Consider the following 23,709-nt stretch of genomic DNA (forward strand, 5'->3'; position numbering starts at 1 on the left):
GATATTTGTTGTAGATACAATTTCTTTGTGTGATGCTTCAAGATCGCCTTGTTTTGTAGAGCATGTTATTCGATGAAATCTATGCAATTTGCTGAACGACGAAGGAGAAATGAACAGATGAATAAGTATCTGCAGGAAATGTGTTTGTAGTAGTTGATCGTTCTCCTAGCGAGCCCATTTTGAGAGGTTTTTCAATAGTATAGAGAATGGGGATTGCCATGGTTGCAAGCTCGCTTTGCCAACACAAGAATAATGCCAAGGCAAAAATCGTAATAATATGGGGTCCGACTATATGAAGCAAAACAAATCAATGTGAGATTTGTCACAAGCAAATATGCATTATACTTTATTGAACTCACAACTAATAAAATTAATTTCAATGACAATCTGAAATCAAATTTCACCCCTTTTATTTATGAATCTTTTCTCAATATAATGCTTATACCAAAATTATTTTCCAATGTACATGATAGGGAAAATATTTCCCCGAGTACCGTTCACGTAGGATAGGTGGGAGAAAATTTGTTTTTCTTTTTTTTAATATAACCGCTACCTCACTTAGCGATTTGCTTAGGAATTTTAAGAAAACCGTTAGATGAAATAGCGGTTTGCATTAATGTTATTTTAAAAAAAATTAAATTAATATAGAGCAAACCACCATCTCAAGTGGCGGTTTTGTACCTGTACAAAACACAAGCAGTTGATGTTTTTTCACTTCATCTCATTTGTCCCTCCTGTTTTTGCTGTCGGTTTTCTCTAAAAAAAAATTTCTACACTCCTCATTTACTTCATATTCACAATTCCTCTCCTTCAACTAAATTAATCAATTACATTGCCATCTTCTCCTTCTTTATTTGTTCATTTTCATCCTCATTCAAGGTATTAATATAACCCTAATTTTTTTCAATTTGCAAATTGATTTTTTGTTTATTATTGTTGTCATTTGAAGTTATAAATACATTGATTGTTTGTTACATTCTCTTGATTTCATGATTTAAGCTTACATTTTACACATTTTTAGTTGAATTTTAAAATGTTGCACAGGCATAGAGCAAACCGCCACATGAGATGGTGGTTTACCAGGAAAAAACCGCCACATGAGATGGCGGTTTGCCCTAACCAAACCGCTTCTTCATGTGGCGGTTTACTAGTTAATGCAAACCGTCATCTCATTTAGGGGTTTTGTTTGGAAACTTTAAAAAAAGATAAATTGCCACGTGGACGGTATTTTAGGAAATACTTTTCCATTTTATACAAAGTGGAAATAAATTATAAAACTTGTAATATTGAGGGAAAAAATTCTTTATTTATCCATATCTATTTTCTTATGCTATTAGAAATTAAGGTCCCAAACTTTCACCTTTGTAGTTGGTACATTTCTCAATCTTCTTTGCATATGATTAAATCGAATTAAGTGACTTTCTCTCATTTTATCTTCATTAAATAATAATTGAACTAAGTTTGATTTTTTTTAGTGTTAGAAACAAAATTAGAAATAGAATCTTTTAAAAGGTGAATACATTATTTTTCTAAATAATAAATTTGATGGAGGACAAATGAGAATCATAATCATAAATATTACAAAAATATTAAAATTAAGATAGCGGAAAAAATATGAGAACCACAATTATTAAAAAAAGCAAGCCTTGTATGAGACCGTTTAACTATGAAATAAGCACATACAAGCAGCTCAAATCATTTACACAACAGATAACTAAGTAAAAACTTTTTTTTTCCAAAATTTTTTAAGAAAACAAAATTGGGACACTGGGTTATCTCATATTAAGCCGTATTACGATGAGACGGTCTTAAAAAAAATTTGTCTTAAAAAAATGTTTTAATAAAGTCAGTGGAATATATGATAAGGAATATAAAAATGTTACAATAAAGTTAACAAAATATATGTAAAGACCATAATAAGATAAATAGAAACATTGTTGATGAGAAACAACAAATGAAATACACTAATTCTTTATTGACACTGTCTCTCCTTTAAGATAACTTCAATTAGGTTAGCTCGAACTATTAATAAACACAAATTCTTGTGAGAGACGATCTCTTTGAGAGACCATCTTTAATTGAGTTGGCTCATAAAAGTAATTGTAGAGTAAGAGTAGACAATAAGCTTTAATAGATGGGGCCAGAGAGACGTCTCCCAAGAAAGACGATCTCTCAGGAGACTCGTCGATTAAAAAAACATAACTGCTTCCTCTATACAAGTGGAAATTTATTTTTATAGGCATTTTTTTTTATATTTTTTCACTTATAGGCCTTTTATACTCATTTTATGGTGAACGGTCTCTAGAAGACGGGTTGAAAATAAACCAACATGAGAAATGAAAACAAGAAACAATCTTTATAGAATAGTGCGACTATATATAATACTCTCTCCGTTTCCTAATGTTCTTCCTGTCTAGAATATTTTATTTTAGTGAGAAATTTGATTAAGATTTTAAAGACATATATAAATAATAAAATGTATCCATGTGAGATTTCATTATATTCATCTTAATGCGTACTTTTTTATTATATATTTTTTATATTTTTTTATGATGTATATTTAGAGATATCAAGGTTTAAAATTTACTTTGAAAATTGTGTAAAAAATAAATGGAAAGAATATTTGAAAAGGGAGGGAGTAATCAATTCAAAGAATACATTTACGAATGATCACGTGGTCGCCATGCATCCAAACTTTAATAAATCTCTTAATTTCCGTGTATTACTTTTCCTTCCATTAATATACTTACTGTCCGCTGACCGCTGCTACTGGCTTCTTCGAAGTTGTGGTTTGTGTTACGCCGAGCACCCCAATTGATAATATATATATATATATATATATATATATATATATATATATATATATATATATATTCCCCCTATTTTTTTCTTCCATTTTCATCCCTCCTTTGAAAAATCTTCCATCCTCCATTAATGGCGTCCTCCCAAGAAAATCAAATTACCTTCAGAACCCGAATCCTCAATAGACATCTCAACCCAAACCCAATCCTTTCTCATCATCTTCTCTCAAATTCTATCTCTTTCAAACCATGTATCGCATACTCTTCTCCCGATCTCACCGAACCTTCTCCCATTTTCGATACCAAAGAAATGCGATCCATCTTAGACTCCCACAATATCGGTGATCGTGATTGGCTATTTAACTTGATGATTCAAAGCAATTTATTCAACCCTAGTTTTCGTGGCGATCGGATTTTTGTCGCCCCTGATTATAATCATTCAATGGAGCAGCAAAGAGAGATTACTGTGAAAAGAATTGAGTATTTGCGTGATCGTGGAGTTTTTAAACGTTGGCTTACTGGTGATTCCGAAGAAGATGAACTTCGTAAGATGGCGTTGAATGAAGTTTTAGCTATCTACGATCATTCCCTTGTGATTAAGCTTGGTGTCCATTTCTTCCTCTGGTACATCTTATTTTCGATTCAATTATTGAATTTTGATTGGGAACTGAGGATTTTTGTTCTTGTTTATTCTATTTTTGTAGTCAATTTTCAAGCATGAATTGCTAGTTTTTTTTTTTTTTGTTTTTTTTTAATTTTTTTTTATATATTTTGCCAAAATTATCAGTGGATTAGAACCTTGAGCTAGAAGGAAATATAATTACTTTTATCTATGATAGGATGTTTACTTTTTCCTATGTGAAATTAATTTGGTGGGTAATTAGTATTCTAAAATAATCATGTTTAGGTTATGGATATTTGACCTCCAACCACTAGATGATGTAAGAATATACTACATGTTTGAGATCATATTTATGATCACTCTTTTGGAGGATGGATTTTAGAGAGAGGAGCTGCAATTGAGCTTAGGAGGATGGCTTTGAATGAGGTTGTTCATATTTATGATCACTCCCTTGCTGTTATGCTGGGGGCTCATCACTTTTTATGGTATGCTCTTTTATTGTTTCTTTAGTTCTCTTAAATGAATCAAAGTAGTACCTATTTGAATGTATGAATAATCGAGACCGTGATGGATCCTTCTTTTTGACGCTTTTGTGTGAAAAATTACAATACTTATCAAGTTCTCCCTTTGCAATTTGGCATGGTTATGTCTTATGTTCTCCTTTTCTAGCTGTGCCATTTGATTTTTTTAATTTGATGTCGAAGTGCAAAAACAAGGCCAACAATGTATGACTGAGAATCAAAGGTTTTCAAATCTATTAAATCGATTCTTCCCGCATCATGAAGGTGTAAACAACCTGCAATTTGTACTGGTTTAAGGGATATCTCATGGTTTTGACTGATATGTTAGGTCACAATAACCGCGTCTCCTATGTTACGTGACACTCACAATAACCGTGGCCTTAACAATATTTGCACTATGTTCGATGTCTTGTTGATTTTTGGCTCATGTGTTCTAGGTCCTCTATAAGGAATGGAGAATGCTTTATGTGAATTTAAGTTCATATGTTTAGATTTTTTGATGAAACATGATACAATTGCCTTAATAATTTTTATATTTCTAGATATCTTGTCGAAGATGTAGACTTTATATTCTTTAGTTATGGGTGTTATTCTCTCTGAGCATTGTAATGCTTTTCTTGGTGTAAACGAATTTGGTACAATGGGATCTTTTTCTAGTGGGTCAAAACCTTTCCCAGGTACACCACATTGATTCGCACCCACTAATTTATTGCTAGATATGCTTTCTCCTCCTCACATGTTCTCTAATGAACTAACTAGTTAACTACATCCATTATTTCTTGCCTTTGTATAGGATGGGAAGTGAAAACTTAATTTGGATTGAGAATAGCTTTCAGTTAGGAGATCTTAGACTTTTTTTTCATTTGAGGGCTCACCATTGTTTTAAGCCTTTTGGTGTGTTTTTAAGCGTGGATGGGGACATCCACCAAGATGTGACTCATAGAATTAAGTGTGAGTGGCACAAATGGAGAGTGGCTATTGGAATATTATGTATTCGAGGTGTTCTCTTAAAGTTTTTATCGAATGACCATTAGACTAGTGCTACTATATGGATTAGAATGTTGGGCTTTTAGAAAGGGTCATAGTAGAAAGATGGGAGTAGCGGAAATGCGAATGCTTCGATGGATGAGTGAGCATACCTTGAAGGATGGAATTCGAAGCAAAAATATAATAAAGGGTTTAAGAGTTCTAAATATTGATGAAAAGATGAAAGAAAATCGTTTAAGATATATTGGACTTGTGCAAAGATAGGCTATTAGCGAACCGATAAGGACAATAGAAAGTTGGAGCTTGAGAGACTTAAAAGAGGGCGAGGAAGACTGTTCATGACTTGGGGAACAAGAGTGGAAAATATGTGAATGACCTAGAATTATAAATTGAGATGGTAGAAAATTGAAATGAATGAAGAAGATGAACCCATGTGGACGATCATTGGAACCAATATATTGCTTTATGTAGTTGATCTTAATCTTTTGGGATTAGGGCTCTGACATTGTTGCTGTATTTGTTTTTTTTTAGAATCTTGATGTCACTGGTATAAGAATTGATTCTCTTTTCAGGTCTCAATTTTTAGGTCTTTGTAAATGTGAGTATAAATATTTTATAGATCAATTTCCCATTTCTACTATCATTCTGAACTCCACTGTAATGAGAAAATGTTGTTTTTTTTTATCTCCTATTCATTATTGTGAAATTGGAGAAGGGATATTGGGCGGCTGGGCCACTCAGTCTTGGGCTCAGGACTTTAATTTCTTTCATTTTGCAACTTCATTTAAAAAATATTATAGAGCAAGTTCTTTTAAAGAACCTCTTGGCAAAAGTTTTTTCTACTAAGGGCCTCTGTGTATTTTATATAGTTCCTTTCATTTGTTTCTCTGCTGTTATGTCACTTAAACTACACTGTCCGTTGTCGTTTAATTTTTCCGTTGAAATGTGTTGGGGGTCTTTTTGAATTAAATGTAACATAATTTTGACGTCTCATATATGTTCATATATTTATGTCATGATTCGATAAAGTTTGATTTGATTGAGAGCTTATCTTTTTTTTAATGAAGAAGTGCACTTAGGTATTCCTAATTTCATACCATATAGTCAAGCTAGCAAGTTAGCATGAACATCGTTTGACATTTGAACTAACATCCATCTGTACATGCTCAGGCTTGTCTTTAAAGTTCTACCTGAGCTTTCAAAACTTCGCCTTATTTGTTGGACGGATGTAAATGTACAAACCTTGAAATTCCAAATCGATATATTTCTCAGTTACTTTTAACTACACCACTACGACTTTGGCACTATACCAATACTAAGTTTGACCATCTTTTTTTTCTAGAGCAAAATTTTTTTTATACTTCTATCATACAAGTTATTTTTTAATTTTTATTAAGATATATCTTCATATGGTTGAAGATATTAATGTCAAAATATGTTGGAGAGTGTAAAAGTCAAAGTGGTGCAATCAAAAGGAGAAATGGGAAAGTATGTGACTTTCATTTAATCTGATAGCCTGCTAAGATCTGTATTCCCCTTCTACGCCTGTTACTCTAATCCTCGTTCAAATACATATTCTGTCACGTGTTTCTTTGTTCTCCCCCCTCTTCACTTTCTTCCATGGCAAGAGAAAAAGCTGAGTAAAAGCTATACACTTCGTGAATGCAAAGTGATAGAGCAGTAATCCTGTTGTGCTTCTCTTTTATTTATGTATTGTTATGTTTGAGCTCTGTTGCTACTTGCGGAAGTTGAAAAGTTCATCATGAGATTCTGTTGATTTCAGGGGTGGTGCAGTCCAGTTTTTTGGTACAAAACATCATCATGACAAATGGCTGAAAGTTACCGAGGATTATGGCATGAAGGGTTGCTTTGCTATGACTGAGCTGGGGCATGGAAGTAATGTGAGCAAAGTGTTGTTTATGGATTAGTTTGAGATTATTGTCCTGTATGTTAACTATTTAATTCTCTTACTGCTGATGTTTTTAGGTCAGAGGAATTGAAACAGTCACCACTTATGATCCAAATACCGAAGAGTTTATCATCAACACTCCTTGTGAATCTGCTCAGAAATACTGGATCGGAGGAGCAGCTAAAGTATGATATTTTGTTTCTTTATCTCTTCTCTTGTCTCCTGTTTTTTTGTCTTAGATTATGTATATTCCTTATCACTATATACTGATTCTTTCTTTTTTGTAATTTTATATTAGCATGCAACGCACACTGTTGTTTTCTCACAACTCAAAATTAATGGAAACGACGAAGGAGTTCATGCATTTACTGTACAAATCAGGGATGATGATGGAAACATCTGTCCAAATATACGCATTGCTGATTGTGGTCATAAGATTGGCCTGAATGGTGTCGACAATGGTCGTATCTGGTAATTGAAGATGATATTTTCCTCTTTGATGCCAGGCATTTTTTCTTTATTGCATAATTGAAACATCAAACCCAAGTTGCATTTTTGTTCTCTAGGTTTGACAATGTCCGCATCCCTCGAGAGAATTTATTGAATTCAGTTGCTGATGTTTCCCCTGATGGCCAATATCTTAGTGCTATAAAAGATCCTGTTCAGGTTATTGGTTTAGTTTGCTTCTGATGCCTACTGAGCTTGTATTTCCCTTTTTGTTTTCTAGCATTTTTTGTAATAAAAAAGAATGTACTTTTAATTAAATCTGCAGATATTTTAACTTTTTTGCTTGGATTCTGTGCAGAGGTTTGCTGTGTTTCTTGCTCCGTTGACATCAGGTCGTGTCAATATTGCAGTCAGTTCTATTTACATAGCAAAGGTGACTGACGACAGATAATGTGACATATTAGCGTGTGATACGTATTTTCGTAAGTGTTCTTGTTAAGTAATTTGTGTCTTTCCCCTATTTAATTAGATTGGTTTAGCAACTGCAATAAGGTACTCTTTATCAAGACGAGCCTTTTCCTTGGCACCAAGTGAACCTGAAGTATTATTGCTCGACTATCCAAGTCACCAACGCCGGCTTTTGCCTCTTCTTGCCAAGACGTAAGACGTCTATCTACTGATTTTTCTGTAGAACATCATGAATTATCTAGGTCCCTCTTTGGTATAGTCTCTCATTTACTTATATCCTGGAATTATATATATGACAACTTTTTCTGGAATTGATTTTAAATGATTAAGACTCAACAAACGTAATGTACAAATTTAGGATGAAAACTATCTTGGTCTTAGAAGACATTAGGTGTAAATGGGGCGCAAGTCAAGGTGATTTGCAACTTTGCGCAATAGACACTTTTTATTTATGTGAATTTGCACACAGTATTTGCTACTAAGGGTTAATCAGAATCAACCACTTTTTAGTGTTATCATTAACAAGGGTAAGGTTGCGTATATCCGACTCCCCAATTCCCACCCTAGGTAATGGGAGCAAAGATTTATATACTCTATTGTTTATTTGATTCATTTTCAATGGGAGCAAAGATTTATAGTTCTTTGTTTCAGATAATAAAGGACTAGTAGAATGACTTATTAAAACATACGTATATGTGAAGTTGTAGAAGATGTTTACTATCAAAGGTCAATTGGAAATAACATCTTTAATGTCACAACTCACAAGGGTAAGGTTGTGTTCATGCGACCTTATAAACTACGTCTGGGTTAGAACCTAAGTGGGAGCCACTTAATGGCGTAGCCGCGTAGGGACAATGGAATTTTGGGGAATGTTGTATTTTAGGTTGTTTGTTGGAGTGTATTGATTAAATTCCGATATCTGTAACCCTCATGCTTAATTGATATCTTTGCCTTGATGAAATGGGAAGATCTTGTATTTTTTTTGTAGCTCAGTGAATAGTGAGGTTTACTTTTTTTTTTTACGACTATTTTTATCCAAGTTCATGACTGCAGTGGCTTCCTCATTGGTGCTTTTCATTTGAAATGTGTTTGGTTCTTTTGCTCATATTTGAGATTTAATTGTTTATGTTCAGAATTTAAAATTTTAAGTCAAGAATTAGTTGATAATATAACAGGTTCCAGTTGTCTGCCTAATTATGTGACTTATGGCTTCTTAGACTCTTAGTGTTTATATGAATAAATGGTTGTTTCTACTGCAGATATGCAATGAGTTTTGCTGGAAACTATTTAAAATCGATTTATGTGAAACGGTCACCTGAAACAAATAAGATTATCCATGTTGTTTCAAGTGCCCTAAAGGCTACTTTAACTTGGCATAACATGCGGACTCTTCAGGTAAAACCTTGTCGATGGTGAGATCGAAGTTCAAGTCCTGCATCTCATATCGTCTGATTTGATCTTCTGATTTTTACTTTGTCTAGGAGTGTCGTGAAGCCTGTGGGGGACAAGGTCTAAAGACTGAAAATCGTGTAGGTCACTTGAAAGGCGAATACGATGTGCAACTAACTTTTGAAGGGGACAATAATGTTCTCATGCAGCAGGTAGTATCTCGTACATCTAGATTTTCTTGGTCATTCATATTACCGTTGTATGCATGATAATGCTTAATGTGATTGTGGTTGGCTATTGAACTAGTAAATGAAAAGAAATCAGTTTTTGGCCAAACACACTTTCACATCTTTTTACCTGCTAAGTCTTTGGATTGGTAAGGGCTAGGCAACCAATTAGTTGTTAACCTTGTCTCCTCTTTAAATTTATTTTTCTTCTGTTAGGTTAGCTCAGGGGAAGGGATCCCAACCTGCTGGAAATCTGTAACTAATGCTTGAATATAGTGGGAGGGAAGAAAATATGGCTCAAAATGACTGCATTAAAGAATGACAAACTAAAGAAGTGAAGTTCTAAAAAATTAAATGGAATTTATAACAAAGAGCCAACTTGGGGATACCAAATTTTTTGTGGGGACTACAATTAACCTATCATTGGATACAAAAGTATGATTAACAACACATTGTGGAAACAGAAAAAGAAATTACCAACAAAAGTGGAACTAAAAACATTTTATGTTAAATCCATGCTTATGCACAAAACATGCCTTGCGTACAACACTTTTATTTTAATCGACTTTCAGAACTAGTATGTATCCTGAAGTTTTTTCTGAGTGAATGAAGGTACAACTGTAGTCCATGTACCCTCACTAGATCCACCCTTGATTGTCACAAAAGTACATGATTGTGGTTTTGAGTTCGGAAAGTCCTGCATATTGTTTATTATTTTTTCTTTCTCAAAATGCTTTACTGTTTGAAGTTTGACTCATAATTCACAACGAATCTGCTGTCAGCATACACCAGTTTGGAATGATTGACGTGAAGTGCATGATATTTAATTTGGGAACAAAAGAAAGTGAAATGAGGAACGTGTGGCTACATAAAGCTTACAAATGTTATTAATGAATATAATATAATAGATAAATGCAGTATTGTAAAATCAAATGCTGAATTAACTCCCAATTGCGAATAAAGCAGGAATTTGCGGATTTAGAAATTCAGCCCAACTTCTGAAAATGTGTTGGACTTGGAAGAGAAAATAGGAGCTACAAGCTATCACAAGCAAATGGTCCATGCTGCACATTGATCACTTAGCCAACTCTTGCAGTATCCAAATGGACTTCCTTGAATATTAGTTTCACTTTCTATATAAGATGGAAGACATTTAATATAATAGATAGAAGTTCGACTTTGTTATTAGTCAAGGCATAGAAGATTTGGATGTCAGTAGCTTGAATATACTGTGAGCCATGTGCAAACCGGGTCACTATTCACAAATATTAATTGGACTAGAACTACTGCTCTCATGTGCAGTCCTACTGCATGATTTCAACTGCAAGCCATATTTGATAGTTAAACTTTTAAAAGGACAGATTTAAGCTTGTGAAGTCCATATGTTATACTTCTGATTATATCTAAAAGATGAGTTGTTTTTCTCTTGTGATTTTGTTGGAATGGGATATTTCTCAACATCTATGTTATGATTTGATTTTTTTTGTCACCTTTTGAAACTTTCGTATCTTTAATCTTTTTGGTTAATTTGGCTGCGCGTTTAATTTCTACTTAAGCAAATACTGCTTATTGGATTGACTGCAAGTTTTACCAAGGCTAAAATGCTCATTTCATTATGTTATTGTTGATGGTGCTTGGAGTTGTGCAGCTTTTCAAGCTATTTACTCTTTTTACATTGCACTTTGGCTTCTTTTTTTCTAAGTTAAATCAGTGATTGGTTTTTGCTACTCTTTGATATCGGGTGTAGCCATTTAAATTTTACCTGTTGTACTGGTCCAGGTGAGTAAGGCATTGTTTGGAGAATATCTGGCTAGTAAGAAACAAAATAGACCGTTCAAAGGATTGTGGTTGGAGCACATGAATGGCCCTAGCCCAGTCATCCCCGCTCAACTTACAAGCTCTGTTCTCAGAAGCAGCCACATGCAGGTATCAATTTTAGTGTGACCTTGACTAGTTAAATCTTTAGTCCTTTCTGAAACAGACTAATCTTGATTTTATGATCCAGACTGATATTTTCCGCCTGAGGGAGAGAGATCTATTAAATCGTTTTGTAGCAGAAGTTTCAGCACATCAAAAGCAAGGACGACATAAAGAATATGCCTTTACTCTGGTGATGATGCTCTTCTTTTAATTTTCCTCCCTCTTTATACGTGAAATTGCTCTCATGGACATGTGAATTAATTGTCCCTTTAAGATAACATATTTATCAAGTTAGAAGTTGGACTTCTTCGAATTCATACAACTTAATTTTTTTTAAAGACATGCTGACTGTTACTAGAATTTTGTAAACAAATTTATTGATGAAAATTGGAGCTTTTTTGCATGACATCCAATATGATACTTCATACTCATTTATCATATGTTAATGCAAGGTTGTTTCTTTTTTGCTCCAGGCTTATCAGCTTGCGGAAGATTTAGGCAGAGCTTTTGCAGACAAGTTGATTTTGCTTACTTCCATTGAGGCTGAAGCTAGTGTTCCTGCTGGGCCTTTGAAGGTAAAGGATTCCTTATGCACATTTTTAATAGATTCGTTACTTCCTTTAGCTTCCGGAAAACATAGGTTTTACACAACACACGATGTGGCTGTTGTCATTATTGATTATTTAGAAGCCCTTCAAGAAGTTAGTAAGTTGCAAAATTTATTGGCCCGCTGACTTAGGAGCCTGTGCCCTGTAGGATATGCTGTTGTATAAAGCCTCAAATTGAGTGTGTTTTGTGACTTTCGTTATCATTCCTGAGCTGTACCGTTTCTAGTTAGAAGAGTTGATGCCCTAGCCTACACATCTGTTCATTTTGCCCCACTTGTTTTTTGATATCCTTTGCATGTGGGTGGGAGAGATAAAAAAGTGGGAATAGTTACTGAAGGAAATGGAGGAAATACTTTAACAAATAATCGAGAAGGATTTGATGAAAGAAACCATAGAGTTGCTGCATTTATAAAGTTGAAATTGTTCCAATGATGACTCCTTCAACTTTGTTGTACTCGATAGTTCTCATTTAAATTCTCTTACCCTTGTCGATTTTGACTTACATATGATGATGTTTTATGATTTGACTAAACAATCATCCCGAGATGGATGGATATAGGTTGCGATCAATGTACAACCGAGGGAGTATTGATGCGCTGCTTGTTTCTGCGTCTGTCCCCTTTCAACATATCACTGAAATGATTCTCAAAATGTGCAGGATGTGTTAGCTTTGTTGCGAACATTGTATGCTTTAATAGTATTGGAAGATGTTTCATTCCTCCGCTATGGTTACTTGTCTGTTGAGAATGCTGCTGCGGTTAGACAAGAAGTGATCAGGCTTTGCAGTGAACTGCGTCCCCATGCATTGGCGTTGGTGAGTTCTTTTGGCATTCCGGATGCATTTCTCAGCCCTATAGCATTTGATTGGATTGACGCTAATTCGTGGTCTTCTGTTCAACAATGATTCAACAACTCGAGAATTCAAGAACCCAGCATAGTAGATTAACTTGTAAAAATATATCTCTTTAAATAAAGTGTTGTGCTAAATGAACCCCCAAAAAAAAACGATACATACACCAACATAAGGTCGACCTCCGCCTATGGGCTATGGAGACATTGGTTGAGAAAGTCGACCTTTGTTGGGCTAACGTTTACGACCAACAAAGAATGCAGATTGTTGTCAAGATGTATTCGTGTAAAATAATTTGTATTAATGTTATAACGGATCTCAATTAAACATAATAAGAGATTGTCCTAGTTCTTTGAATGTTCGTCAATGTATATTATTTATTGAATTATGTTCCATTGGCTATGATTTTCCGCTGTAAGTAATACCTTTCACATTATATTTTATCATTATGTACTTTTTTTAATTTTAGTTATTAAATTAATATTTATCTTATTGCTAATATTACTTTTGGAAATGCAACCATCTTTATGGGTTAATATAGCCTTTAGCGGTTTCTTTAGTAGTTTAATAATTTATAGTAAAGAATAGATTTTTTTTATATGGAACTATGAGTTTAATTTTCATCGAACTCTCATTTTTTCGGTCTTACCTTATAATAATAGAAAAGCAATGACTTAGAAATCGATATCATGTGTTTAACTACTTAAATATCTAAAAAAAATTTTGCTTGTGATACAATGACGAAGATTCTCATTACCGTTACAAGGATGATACATCCAGGAACATTGGTTTCACTTGAATACTTGTTTGGGATTACTCTTAATACACAGAATTGTAATTATTGACATGTTTTATAATTGCCTTTAAAAGAAGTGGAAATGATGAATAATAAACCAATCTATTGGTTATAATTGCCAATGTAAATTCACTTATTGTTTATCACCTTCTATGCAAGTCGCGAAAACGATTAAACAATAGATGAGTTTATTTTCAACAATTATGCACAATATATCAATTTATTTATTATTAACAATCTCCCCTTAAGAGAATATGGTTATAGGTTATTATAAGAAATAAACAAATGGCAAAAGATTTGATGACGCACCAAACAGGAAGTATTTTTAGCTTCAATAATTTATTTATTTTTTGTCAATAATAAGCACTACCAAAAACATGTAAAGAACAAGAACATAGACAATGGATTAAAATATATCACATAATAAGAAGCCAACTGATGTGCCAAATAACTGAGATCAAAGCAATGTACAGAATGCTTCAAAAAAGAAAGCCCCTGTGCTTCCAACTATTACTATTACTAATAAAGATTTACGCTTTACGATATACTTGGTTATTAGTTGGTCAATATGTAGGCAATAGGTGTATCCAATCAACAGTCCTTCCTATTGTCAGCATCGAGTCGACTTCCACATCCAGCAACATTGGTTTCACTTAAATTACTTGGAGCTAAAAGACCTCAATGGTCGGATTTCTCATCGAACTTAGCTTTGCCCTTACCGGAACGCTTGTTCTCGGCTGAAACTTCAGCTGTGAGCCTACCCATCCGCTTTTGCAGATCGACAAGGGGATCAGTTGTCACTTTTGTTTTTGGACTCCGCTTCCTTTCCTCAGCAACCTTGAGTTCTAATCGGTACAGTGCACAAACATTACAGCTATCCATCTCATACTCGAACAAATGCCATTCTAAGTCCTTATGTGGTTGAGGATCAGCATAGTAAGATCTCTTTTGGCCACCATATTCTTTCATAATCTGTTTTCTTGACTCATGCCAACCACGTCCCTCATGGTCCGGCAATGACCTTTGTTTTCTGTTTCCAGTTTCAAATGCTCTGCGAGGTTTATCAAAGAAGAGCCATTCTCTAACCTTTTCACCTTCCAAAATGGAAATATTGAATAGCTCTGCAATCCAAATGAAAAACTGTATCAAGAGACAATAATAATAAAAGGAAATTTCACACAATGCTCAATTTCAAAATTACCCAACTAAATTTTGGGAATTTGTGGGATAGTACATTTTGAAAGGACAATAACAATTTGATGGAAATTGGAAAATTTAACCACAAGTCAGAATTCTAGACACCTAATTCATTAATCCAACATTGAATTTTTCCTCCCTTTCTGATCTTTTTCTTTGGTCATTTTGAGCCCTTCCCTCTCTTTTTATTCATTCCTTAATTTATATGGAGGAAGGTAGGGTTTCACGTGATGTTTGTTGCCGTTCCCTCATAAAATTTAAATTAAAAAAAAAAAAAAGCTTGGCCTCAGGAAGCCTCTTTAATAGCTAATCATCTGGTGTAGACTGGTTTAATTATGAATTCAAGGTCAGTAAATTCACTGCTCAGTTTTTGAAGCTTTGATGCTTGTCCTTGAGCAATATTCATTTAAGTCAGTTGCTTCTATTTGCTTTCGAATTTAAAATAATACCATACCACAAAACACCAACCCCTCTCAATTCTGATGACTCTCAAATTGGTAATAAACATCATTTTCAAACAAATCTACGCAAAGTTTTAGCAACTTCAACAACCATGATCTAAAAGTTTGTCTCTGAGCTCGTAAATGCAATGTCAATCTTAGCTTCCATCACTTCTCTTTACATGTTTTCTATTGAGTCTCAAGCGCCCAAGTTTAGAGACTCATGACTGGATCCCCCAAAAATTTGAAAATAAGAATGAATTTAACTAACCATTTTTTTACAAAAAAAGAGAAATTTGTGTAATATCAAATTGTAATAACCAAATGAACTCACCTAACCTTTTCGTTTTATGATCATGTAAGGGATTCTAGGATGCTAATTATGTGGTAGAGGGCTACACAGGCATTTAGCTAATGTGAAATAGCATGTGAACTGCGGTAGAGCTGATAATAAGTGGTCACCACAACCGTTTTTTTCAAGGCACTTCCCAATATGGCCCCAAGAAAGGCTCTCTGAAATTTAGTTCTAGAGCTTAGAAAGTTTTATGATGTACGCGAGGCCATTTGAAAGGCTGATCACTTACAAATCCTCGAGAAAGTTTTGTGGTATCTCAGTAAATGATAGAAGATTAAATGCGGATGTCATCAGTTTCTTGTATACTTAAAGCTACCACATAATCTGTGAAGCTAATAGCATCGGTGTATGGTCTAATCATTGTTAAATGTTAACTGAAAAGGCAAAGACTCAGCTGAAAACGCTGCATTATAATCCCAACTATGTAACTTGAGGAATGCATGTGTTCAAGATAATATCTGAATAGATCGTGTCAGGTGGAATCTTTCTATGATTTCAAAAAATACTTAATATTGCATTCAACAAATCTCTGAACTTGTTGATGAAAAAGGGTAAAAATGGGTGAGGAAAATAAGTAACGAGAAAGGAAAACAAGTATTACTAATAACGAATCACGACCAAAATGAAAGGAAGATAAGAAACGTAAAAGGAAATCAAAGAAATGACAGATACAAAGATATGAAAAATACAAAGATACAAATATCAAAGGTAAACACATTATCAATGCCAGATTCTAAATTCAGCTGAACAGATTCCTAACCATTATGGTATAGAAGTTTCCCCCAAAGTATCTTATAGAATTTCCCCATTGAATGTAGTTAAAAGGTGATTCCACATATAATTCTCTTCCACACAGACAGCCTCACAAATCTAACTAAGTAAATGATATCAATGCATAATTTGAGCAAGGAATGGCGTAACAAATCATGAGATTAAACCATGCTTACCAGGAGTATTCCAGGGAGATTTAGAAGTAGCAGCACCAATACATTCTGGGATGCCCACATCTTTTCCCTCTAGCTTTGACTTGAGAGCCGCAAAAATTGGACCGTCCTTCAAACCTATACCTCCTGGCCTCAAAATAGGAGAAGTTCCTGGAGGGCATTCCTTCACTGCTAAATCAGCATGATAGCCACTGCAGTAGTTTTCACAGAACTCGGATCTCTGAGCAGGTCTTGCACAATCCCACAGGGCACATTTTGGTCCTAAGAAAGCAGCTGGTGGAGGGTTAACATTTGGAAACATGTTCGAGAAATCAGAAATGTCATCCAATCCCCAATGCTCAATACCACTAGCATTGATAAAAACCTCACTGTCAAGGTTCTCGTGTTTATCCAAATGAAGAAAATCTAATTGAGTAGTCATCTCAAAATTATTAAGCAGCATATTGTGTAGACCTGGAGCTTCAAAATTATTGATCAATCTACCTTGCATAGAATTAACAGCACCATTACAATCCTCAAAACCTTGATAATCTTGCGGCTGTAGGATGTGATTCTGAAAACCATGATTGTCAAAACCTGGAAACTTCTGTTGTGATATATGACTATCAAAAACCGGGAAACCATGTTGCTGAGATACATGGAGCTCAGGACCTATAAATTCATGTTGCTGTGGAGTATAACCTTGAGAACTTTGTTGCTGAGTCACATGATTTAAGTAGCGGACCTGTAAAAAATCAAGAATATTTAATTACAGTAAATGCCAAATGGAGGTTAATTATACAGGACGTAGAGTCTACAAAAATCGCTAATGAGCATCAAGTTATTCAGATCTACCTGAAGGAAATCTAATTACTACTATTTTCAGAAAATGATGGAAGTCCATTCCAGTCTGAGTGATTTCAAATTCAACATACCCCTAAGAAGAGATTTGGAAGAATCATATATATAAAATAGAAAGGAAAATAAGATTATATAATCAATACAAAGACTTTGTATGAAATCTTATACATCAAGAAGATTAGGTAACTAGGGTGAAATGGATGCTCTTGCCTCTCAGTGCCTTAAAGTGGAAGAAGAAGCAAAGATTCCTCTCGAGTTCTTTAATTTCTAGGAAAAAACATGAATAAGATCAGGTAACTTGGGTGAAATGTAACGACATGTGTAACACTTTTTGGCCATCCATTCGTCCTCTCAATCTTTAAAAACCATACATAGGATGATTGGATTCCACATTATTTTCACAACTAGGCTGGCAAAAAAGGAATAATATGCAAGGAAGAAAAAAGTGACCTCTTCATCTCGTAAAGAGCCTGACACTGCAGGTGCATGGATGCTATCACCATTCCTAGCGCTTGATGGTGCTGTTAAAGGACTTGTTGCGTCATCTTCTACTTCAAATTGCTGCAACAGCTGACCAAGCTCTTTAGAAAATGATCCAAAACTGTCTTCCTGCATGCCACATAAATTATTGAACTCAATTTGAAGAAAAGCAAATGTTCAACAGTGCAACACTCATAAAAGATTGAGCTCACACGAGCAATGATGAAGCTGGAGTAGGTTCGTTGAGCTCGGCTTTCCATTCGTTAAGTATTTGGTTCACTTGCTCCTCCAATGTAGCAACATCACCAGCCCGACTGTCCTTTCTGGCAACCTGAAGTTCATTGAGCATCGACTGAATATCTTCAACACGATTTTTTGCTCGACACTTCAAGAGCTGGTGAGAAGGTTGCTTACAGCTCTTTGAATCTTTACCCATCTTCTCTCTCCGTCTTACAATCCTCAAATGTTGAATTTTACATGCTAAAGTTTGACCAACCTAAATCCAACAGCAAAAAAAATGTACACATATTACATGCTCTCAAAGACAATGAAAGAAATATGCTCTAAATTCAACAGCAAAAGAAAAATGAGTACATATTACATTCTCTGAAATTCAACGGCAGCAACATGCTCTAATAGAGGATAATATTGGGTTTAAAATTACAGATGAAAGCAATGCCGAATACAGAAAAATGACTAGTACATTATCAGTATCATGGCAGAGGGGGACAATCATACTTGCCAGTTTCCTTAAAATAAGATTGTTTAATGATTTCTTTTGAATGTCAATGGTGAGTCTGATGACTGATGAGAGTTAAAACAGTAAAGAAAAGCCAAATTCAAAACATGACACACAAATTTAAGCAGATGAGGGGGTTCTCTGAAGTCTAAACCATCCCTTATTTTCCCAACCCTACCATCAATCAGACAACAGCTACCAATATCCCCATTTTCACAAATGTACTGTATACTCCAATACTCCTACTTTTACCATGCCTCCCTTGTTGGATCGCCAACATGACACAGGGACACAGGACACCCAAAAACTAGCCTAAAAATACTGCATTACAGAGTATCGGATCTTCCAATAGTCAGATCCTTATTGATGTCCGCCACGACCCATGCGAGTATGAGTAACATAGGTCAAATCATCAATAGGTGGTAATTTGAAGAGCAAAGCGTGTAAAACAATATACAACTTAATTTCTACCTTCAGCTTCTTTTTTCCATGTAAACTAAGAGCAGCAAAAACACTGAAAGACAAAAATGTTCATTATAGAAAAATCAAACCTCCTCAAGTAAATAGTTCCTTTCATCATCAAGCAGATAAAAACCCCAAACAATAAATATAAAAAAAGTATTAAACTCCTATCAAAAAATCTGAAACACAGACAAACACATAAGCATTAAACAACAAAAAAGTATTTCCCAAATTCACTAAATTTCATACCCCAATTTCAACTTGAAAAAGTTGAAACCGTGTATAAATGTCAACTCAGACAAAAGAATCGGCTGACAGAATTTTGACACACTCCAAGTCCACAATATTCTAGGGTTACTTTTCTATAAATTTTTGGAATGTCTGTGTAGAAATTAATTTGGTTTTAGCATTATATATATATATATGAAATGAAATATGAAATACAGCTAAATACACTTAGCATGGAATCAAAACATCTCAAAAACCCTAAACAAAAAAAGGAAATTCGTAGAAACCCTAAAAATCAAAAATTTCCAAAATTAGAATCATAAAAATGAAAAAGAAGGAAATAATTGATACTAGAAAGTAATTCCATGACCGTCATAAACTTGATCAGTGATTACCTGATATGTGTCGATGATTGGTGATCGGAAAACAAAAATCTAAATGGAGAATATACCGCCGCTGTAGCACCGTCGGGCGGTGGCCGCCAAAAGGGGATTCACACGATCACTAATTCAGTAAATCCTTTGCTATGCCTTGTTGTCTTGTTGACCTTACCGACTAAAATGCATTTGCCACGTCATTACTCCTCCATCTTACTCATTTGAAAATAAATAATACTCTATTCTCCTCATGTATCCCATTTATTTTTAAGACATTATTTATTTATCACTTTTAAATTGTATTTTATTATTAATTTATAAGTTTAATTATAACCATGTGGGATTTCATTTGATTCGTTTTAATGTAAAGTTTATTGATATCAACTTTTTATAATTTTTAATTATGCATAATTAAATATATTAAGAATTGAATAAGTGCATTAAATAAAGTGTATATAATAAATGGGACACTAAGATTAATAAAAGAAAGTAATACTTTTACAAGTAGTAAATTTTTTTCCTTTACAATGTTCTACATATTTTATGATTATTAATAATTATTTTTAATTGGTAAAAATAATTGTTGTTAGTGTTCTTGTTTTGTGGTGGCTGTGTTGGTGGTTGTGAAATATTGTAGTTGTTATTGTTGTTGTTGGCGGTGGTGCTGTTGGTGAACTAAGCATTTCTCTTATTAGTCTTGTTATTATTGTTAATGTGTTATTATTGTTAAGTTTGTTTAAAATCAGATATTAAAATCGATCTGAATATTTAATTTTTCAAAATTAGAATCTTATTCGATATGAATAACCTTCAATCTTGACATCTAAATTTTTAATTTCAAATTTGAAAAATTAACTAATCAAGTAAATTATTTATTAATGTTAGCAATTGGCATTACTCATATTCAAAGATACACCCTCGTGAACGCTTAAAAATCTATTACTAGAGCTTTAAGCTTAATGACTACGGCTTTAAGCTTAATGAAGCTATTAACATTAATTGAAACTTCTTTAGAAAATTGAAACAATAATAAAATTTCACAAATTTTTGTGAGAAACGATTATACCGTAAAAGTGTTAGACGCTTTGTACATAGGTTGAATAGCCCAACTAACATATCATTAACATATGGACTAGCTCTTTATTTTGAGATTGTAGCACCGAGAGATTCTCTCATAAGAGCAATTCATAAAATTTAGACTTGCAAATCAATTAGAATCTTTGGCCATAACAAAATCCACCGAATCAACCGTTTTTAAGCTCTATTTTATCCCTCGTCTTTTTTGAAAGTATGAGATAGGGTCGTGAAGAGAAGGTATAGGTAAGAGGACAATGGGAATCGAACTCAAAACCTTATCTAAAAAAGTGGTAGTGCTCCAACCTTAATTTGATTATGAGATAAACCGTGTCTAGTTATAGATGTTTATGAGCGAATATTCAAAGATACTTAATTTTAGAATATATTTATACAATATGGTGTTAATTATTTTTATAGTTGATGTAATTTTCTTTAACTATTGGCAAAATACATAAAAGCCCCATTTTAAAATAAATTAAAAAAAATTTAAACTTTATAATCTTTGCTCTACCCCTAGGTTTATGATTCTCATTTTAGTCCTTATATTGAGTACAAAATTAAGCCATGACTACGGTCAATTATAGAGATTAGAGATTAGCCACATGGGGAGATTAAAGATTCTAATCTTCTTCTTTAATTTAAAAATATATATTTCTTAAATTAAATAAAATAAAACAATGAGCGAATTTCTAGTTACACCATCAAACTTCCTGCAATATTTTCATGTTGCTGTATCTTATCTGTCCTTGATTCTCTCTTCCCTTCTCCTCCTTTCTTCCATTCTTTCATTCTTTTCAAACATAAACAAAAAACAAAAAAAAAAAAGAAAAAAACAAAAAACCAAAGGGGAGGGAAAAAAACCCACAAAATAAATACTTTTTTGAAAATATATTGACAAAAAAGTTGATATATATATTATAATAACTCTCCCCCTTAAATATAAATAAATTTTCCAACTATTTTTTGGATTTTAACCAGTATAAGATTGCGTAAATCTGATAATGGCACAATTACCTCCAAAAGTGCCTAATGTTATGCACAATGACTACCATAATCAACAATGGGAAGGTTTTCTACAACAGGCTCAGAACCCACCAACACCATGGGTGGACGAGTTCATGGAGTTCTCGGCAGTCCGACGAGGGACTCATCGGAGGACCATGAGTGATTCCTCCGTGACATTTCTAGAGGCTGGGCCACCTGTGCCGTGTGTAAGCGGGTGCGGGTCATTCCGCTTGCCGGAGGTTAATGATGGATGTAAAATAAATAATGACGATCAATATGATAGGTTTGATGATGAGCAATTGATCATGTCTATGTTTGGCTCAGAATTAGGAAGGTATCATTCTAACCCGTCTTCGACTTCGGACCATAACAGTACAAATGAGGTACTGATAACAACGACAACGAAAGAGGATGAGAAGGAAGAGGAGGCCGAGAGCCCAAGTAAGTCGAAGAATGCGAAAGGGAAAGGGCAAGGACAAGGTGTGGGTGAAGGGAGTCATAACAAAGGTGGTAATGTAGCTGCTGAAGTTGACCCAAAAAGGGTTAAGAGGTAACCATTCAAAGGTCTTAAACTGATTCTACCAACTGCATACAACTTGTAGTTTCTATGATATTAATTAATACACCGAGAAAAGAATAGAGTCTTGTCTCAGTGGAGTATGTACCATTGTCTTTAGTAAGGAACTGAGAACGATTATCGTTGCCCTCTCCCCTAGGCCTAACATGTGCTCAGAAAAAACAAAAGAAATAAATCATCTTAGCTAAGAGAGCTCGGTAAAAATTGAACCATAACCTTACCTAAGAAAGTACGGAGTATTTACTCTCCAGCTAAGATAAGACCCGATTCAGAACAAAATAGAATAAAAATTAAATAACAATAGTATCGTAGTGTAGCAATCTCAAGTAAAAATCAATGAAGAACGATCATTAGAACTGATTTATTAATATATATATATATATATATATATATATATATAGCTAATTCTAAAAGATTAGGCTTCCACATAGTTGTCGTAACAAAGCAAACAACTATCTGACGTAAAATTTGTTTAAATTTTGCGTTGTTTTTCCAATATCAACATTCATGAAAAACACAGGATATTGGCAAACCGGCAATCAGCACAACGGTCAAGGGTGAGGAAGCTACAATACATTTCCGAGCTCGAACGTAGTGTTACTGCTTTACAAGTTAGTCTCTCACTTTTGTCTACTCCCTCTGTCCTAAAGATGTGTTTCTGGGTAATTAAAACGATAGAGTCGTAATAAAAACGTGGAACATATTTTTGGGACGGAGAAAGTATACATTTTCAATTTCGGCATTCAAGTTAGACGGTTATTAATATAGTCTCACCTGGGTATAAAAGAGTGAAGTTTCAGCATTATCACCACGGGTAGCATTCCTGGATCATCAACGTATGATTCTAAATGGCGATAACAGCACTCTTAAAGCTAAAATTGCAGCTCTTGCCCAGGATAAGATCTTCAAAGACGGTAAGTTCTATAAACAAACACAAAGATTAGATCTTATTAAAGGATTACGAAATGAGTACCTAGAACTGTTACTGAAACGCTTCGATGGTTGTCGTTGGCAGCTCATCAAGAAGCGATGAAGAGAGAAATCGAGAGGCTGAGACAAGTATATTATCAACAGAACATAAGCAAAACGGAAAACATCATACGGCCACCTTCATCGTCATCATTACAGCAAATCAATCCGTCACAACAAACTGACAACACGGTGCATGAGAACAAGCAACTAAATGGTTAACAAAAGAACAACTTACAGCCTTCTGGTGGATTATTGTACTTTATAACTTTCCCATGGTGGGAAAGAGATTTTTGTGTCAGAAGCATTCTTTGTACATTATATTGTAGAGATAATTCTTTGGTTTCTCCTTGTAACACAGATATGATTCTCAAACCCCATTCCCACCCACATAACTTAGTACGAACTAGGGGAAGTTAATGAGTAATCTATATGAAAGCTAAACAACGTAGGAGATCAGTGGGATTATAGGCC

At 34.2% G+C, this 23,709-nt stretch overlaps 3 protein-coding genes across 3 annotated transcripts; 2 read left to right on the forward strand and 1 right to left on the reverse strand.

Annotated features, from left to right (window-relative positions):
- The first annotated feature begins 2,877 nt into the window (after positions 1-2,877).
- On the forward strand, positions 2,878-13,209 carry LOC130806765 (acyl-coenzyme A oxidase 3, peroxisomal-like). The gene is made up of 13 exons (XM_057671967.1): positions 2,878-3,425; positions 6,715-6,832; positions 6,918-7,025; positions 7,139-7,311; positions 7,407-7,506; positions 7,646-7,720; positions 7,817-7,947; positions 9,015-9,150; positions 9,237-9,356; positions 11,151-11,297; positions 11,377-11,481; positions 11,765-11,866; positions 12,558-13,209. Exons 1-13 carry the CDS (start codon positions 2,935-2,937, stop codon positions 12,801-12,803), a joined length of 2,052 nt encoding a protein of 683 aa, XP_057527950.1. The 5' UTR covers positions 2,878-2,934; the 3' UTR covers positions 12,804-13,209.
- Positions 13,210-13,833: 624 nt separating this feature from the next.
- LOC130806766 (transcription factor VOZ1-like) lies at positions 13,834-19,811 on the reverse strand. The gene is made up of 5 exons (XM_057671968.1): positions 19,626-19,811; positions 18,016-18,297; positions 17,772-17,930; positions 16,485-17,205; positions 13,834-14,666 (listed from the first exon to the last, which is right to left on the reverse strand). The coding sequence occupies exons 2-5, from the start codon at positions 18,235-18,237 to the stop codon at positions 14,224-14,226; spliced, it is 1,545 nt and encodes a 514-aa protein (XP_057527951.1). The 5' UTR covers positions 18,238-18,297; positions 19,626-19,811; the 3' UTR covers positions 13,834-14,223.
- A 1,831-nt stretch (positions 19,812-21,642) lies between these two features.
- LOC130805910 (basic leucine zipper 34-like) lies at positions 21,643-23,642 on the forward strand. Its single transcript, XM_057670747.1, has 4 exons — positions 21,643-22,239; positions 22,787-22,877; positions 23,054-23,180; positions 23,282-23,642. Exons 1-4 carry the CDS (start codon positions 21,686-21,688, stop codon positions 23,455-23,457), a joined length of 948 nt encoding a protein of 315 aa, XP_057526730.1. The 5' UTR covers positions 21,643-21,685; the 3' UTR covers positions 23,458-23,642.
- The last annotated feature ends 67 nt before the right edge of the window (positions 23,643-23,709 follow it).

The sequence above is a fragment of the Amaranthus tricolor genome, chromosome 2 (genome assembly GCF_026212465.1).
Source record: "Amaranthus tricolor cultivar Red isolate AtriRed21 chromosome 2, ASM2621246v1, whole genome shotgun sequence".
NCBI lineage: Eukaryota > Viridiplantae > Streptophyta > Magnoliopsida > Caryophyllales > Amaranthaceae > Amaranthus > Amaranthus tricolor.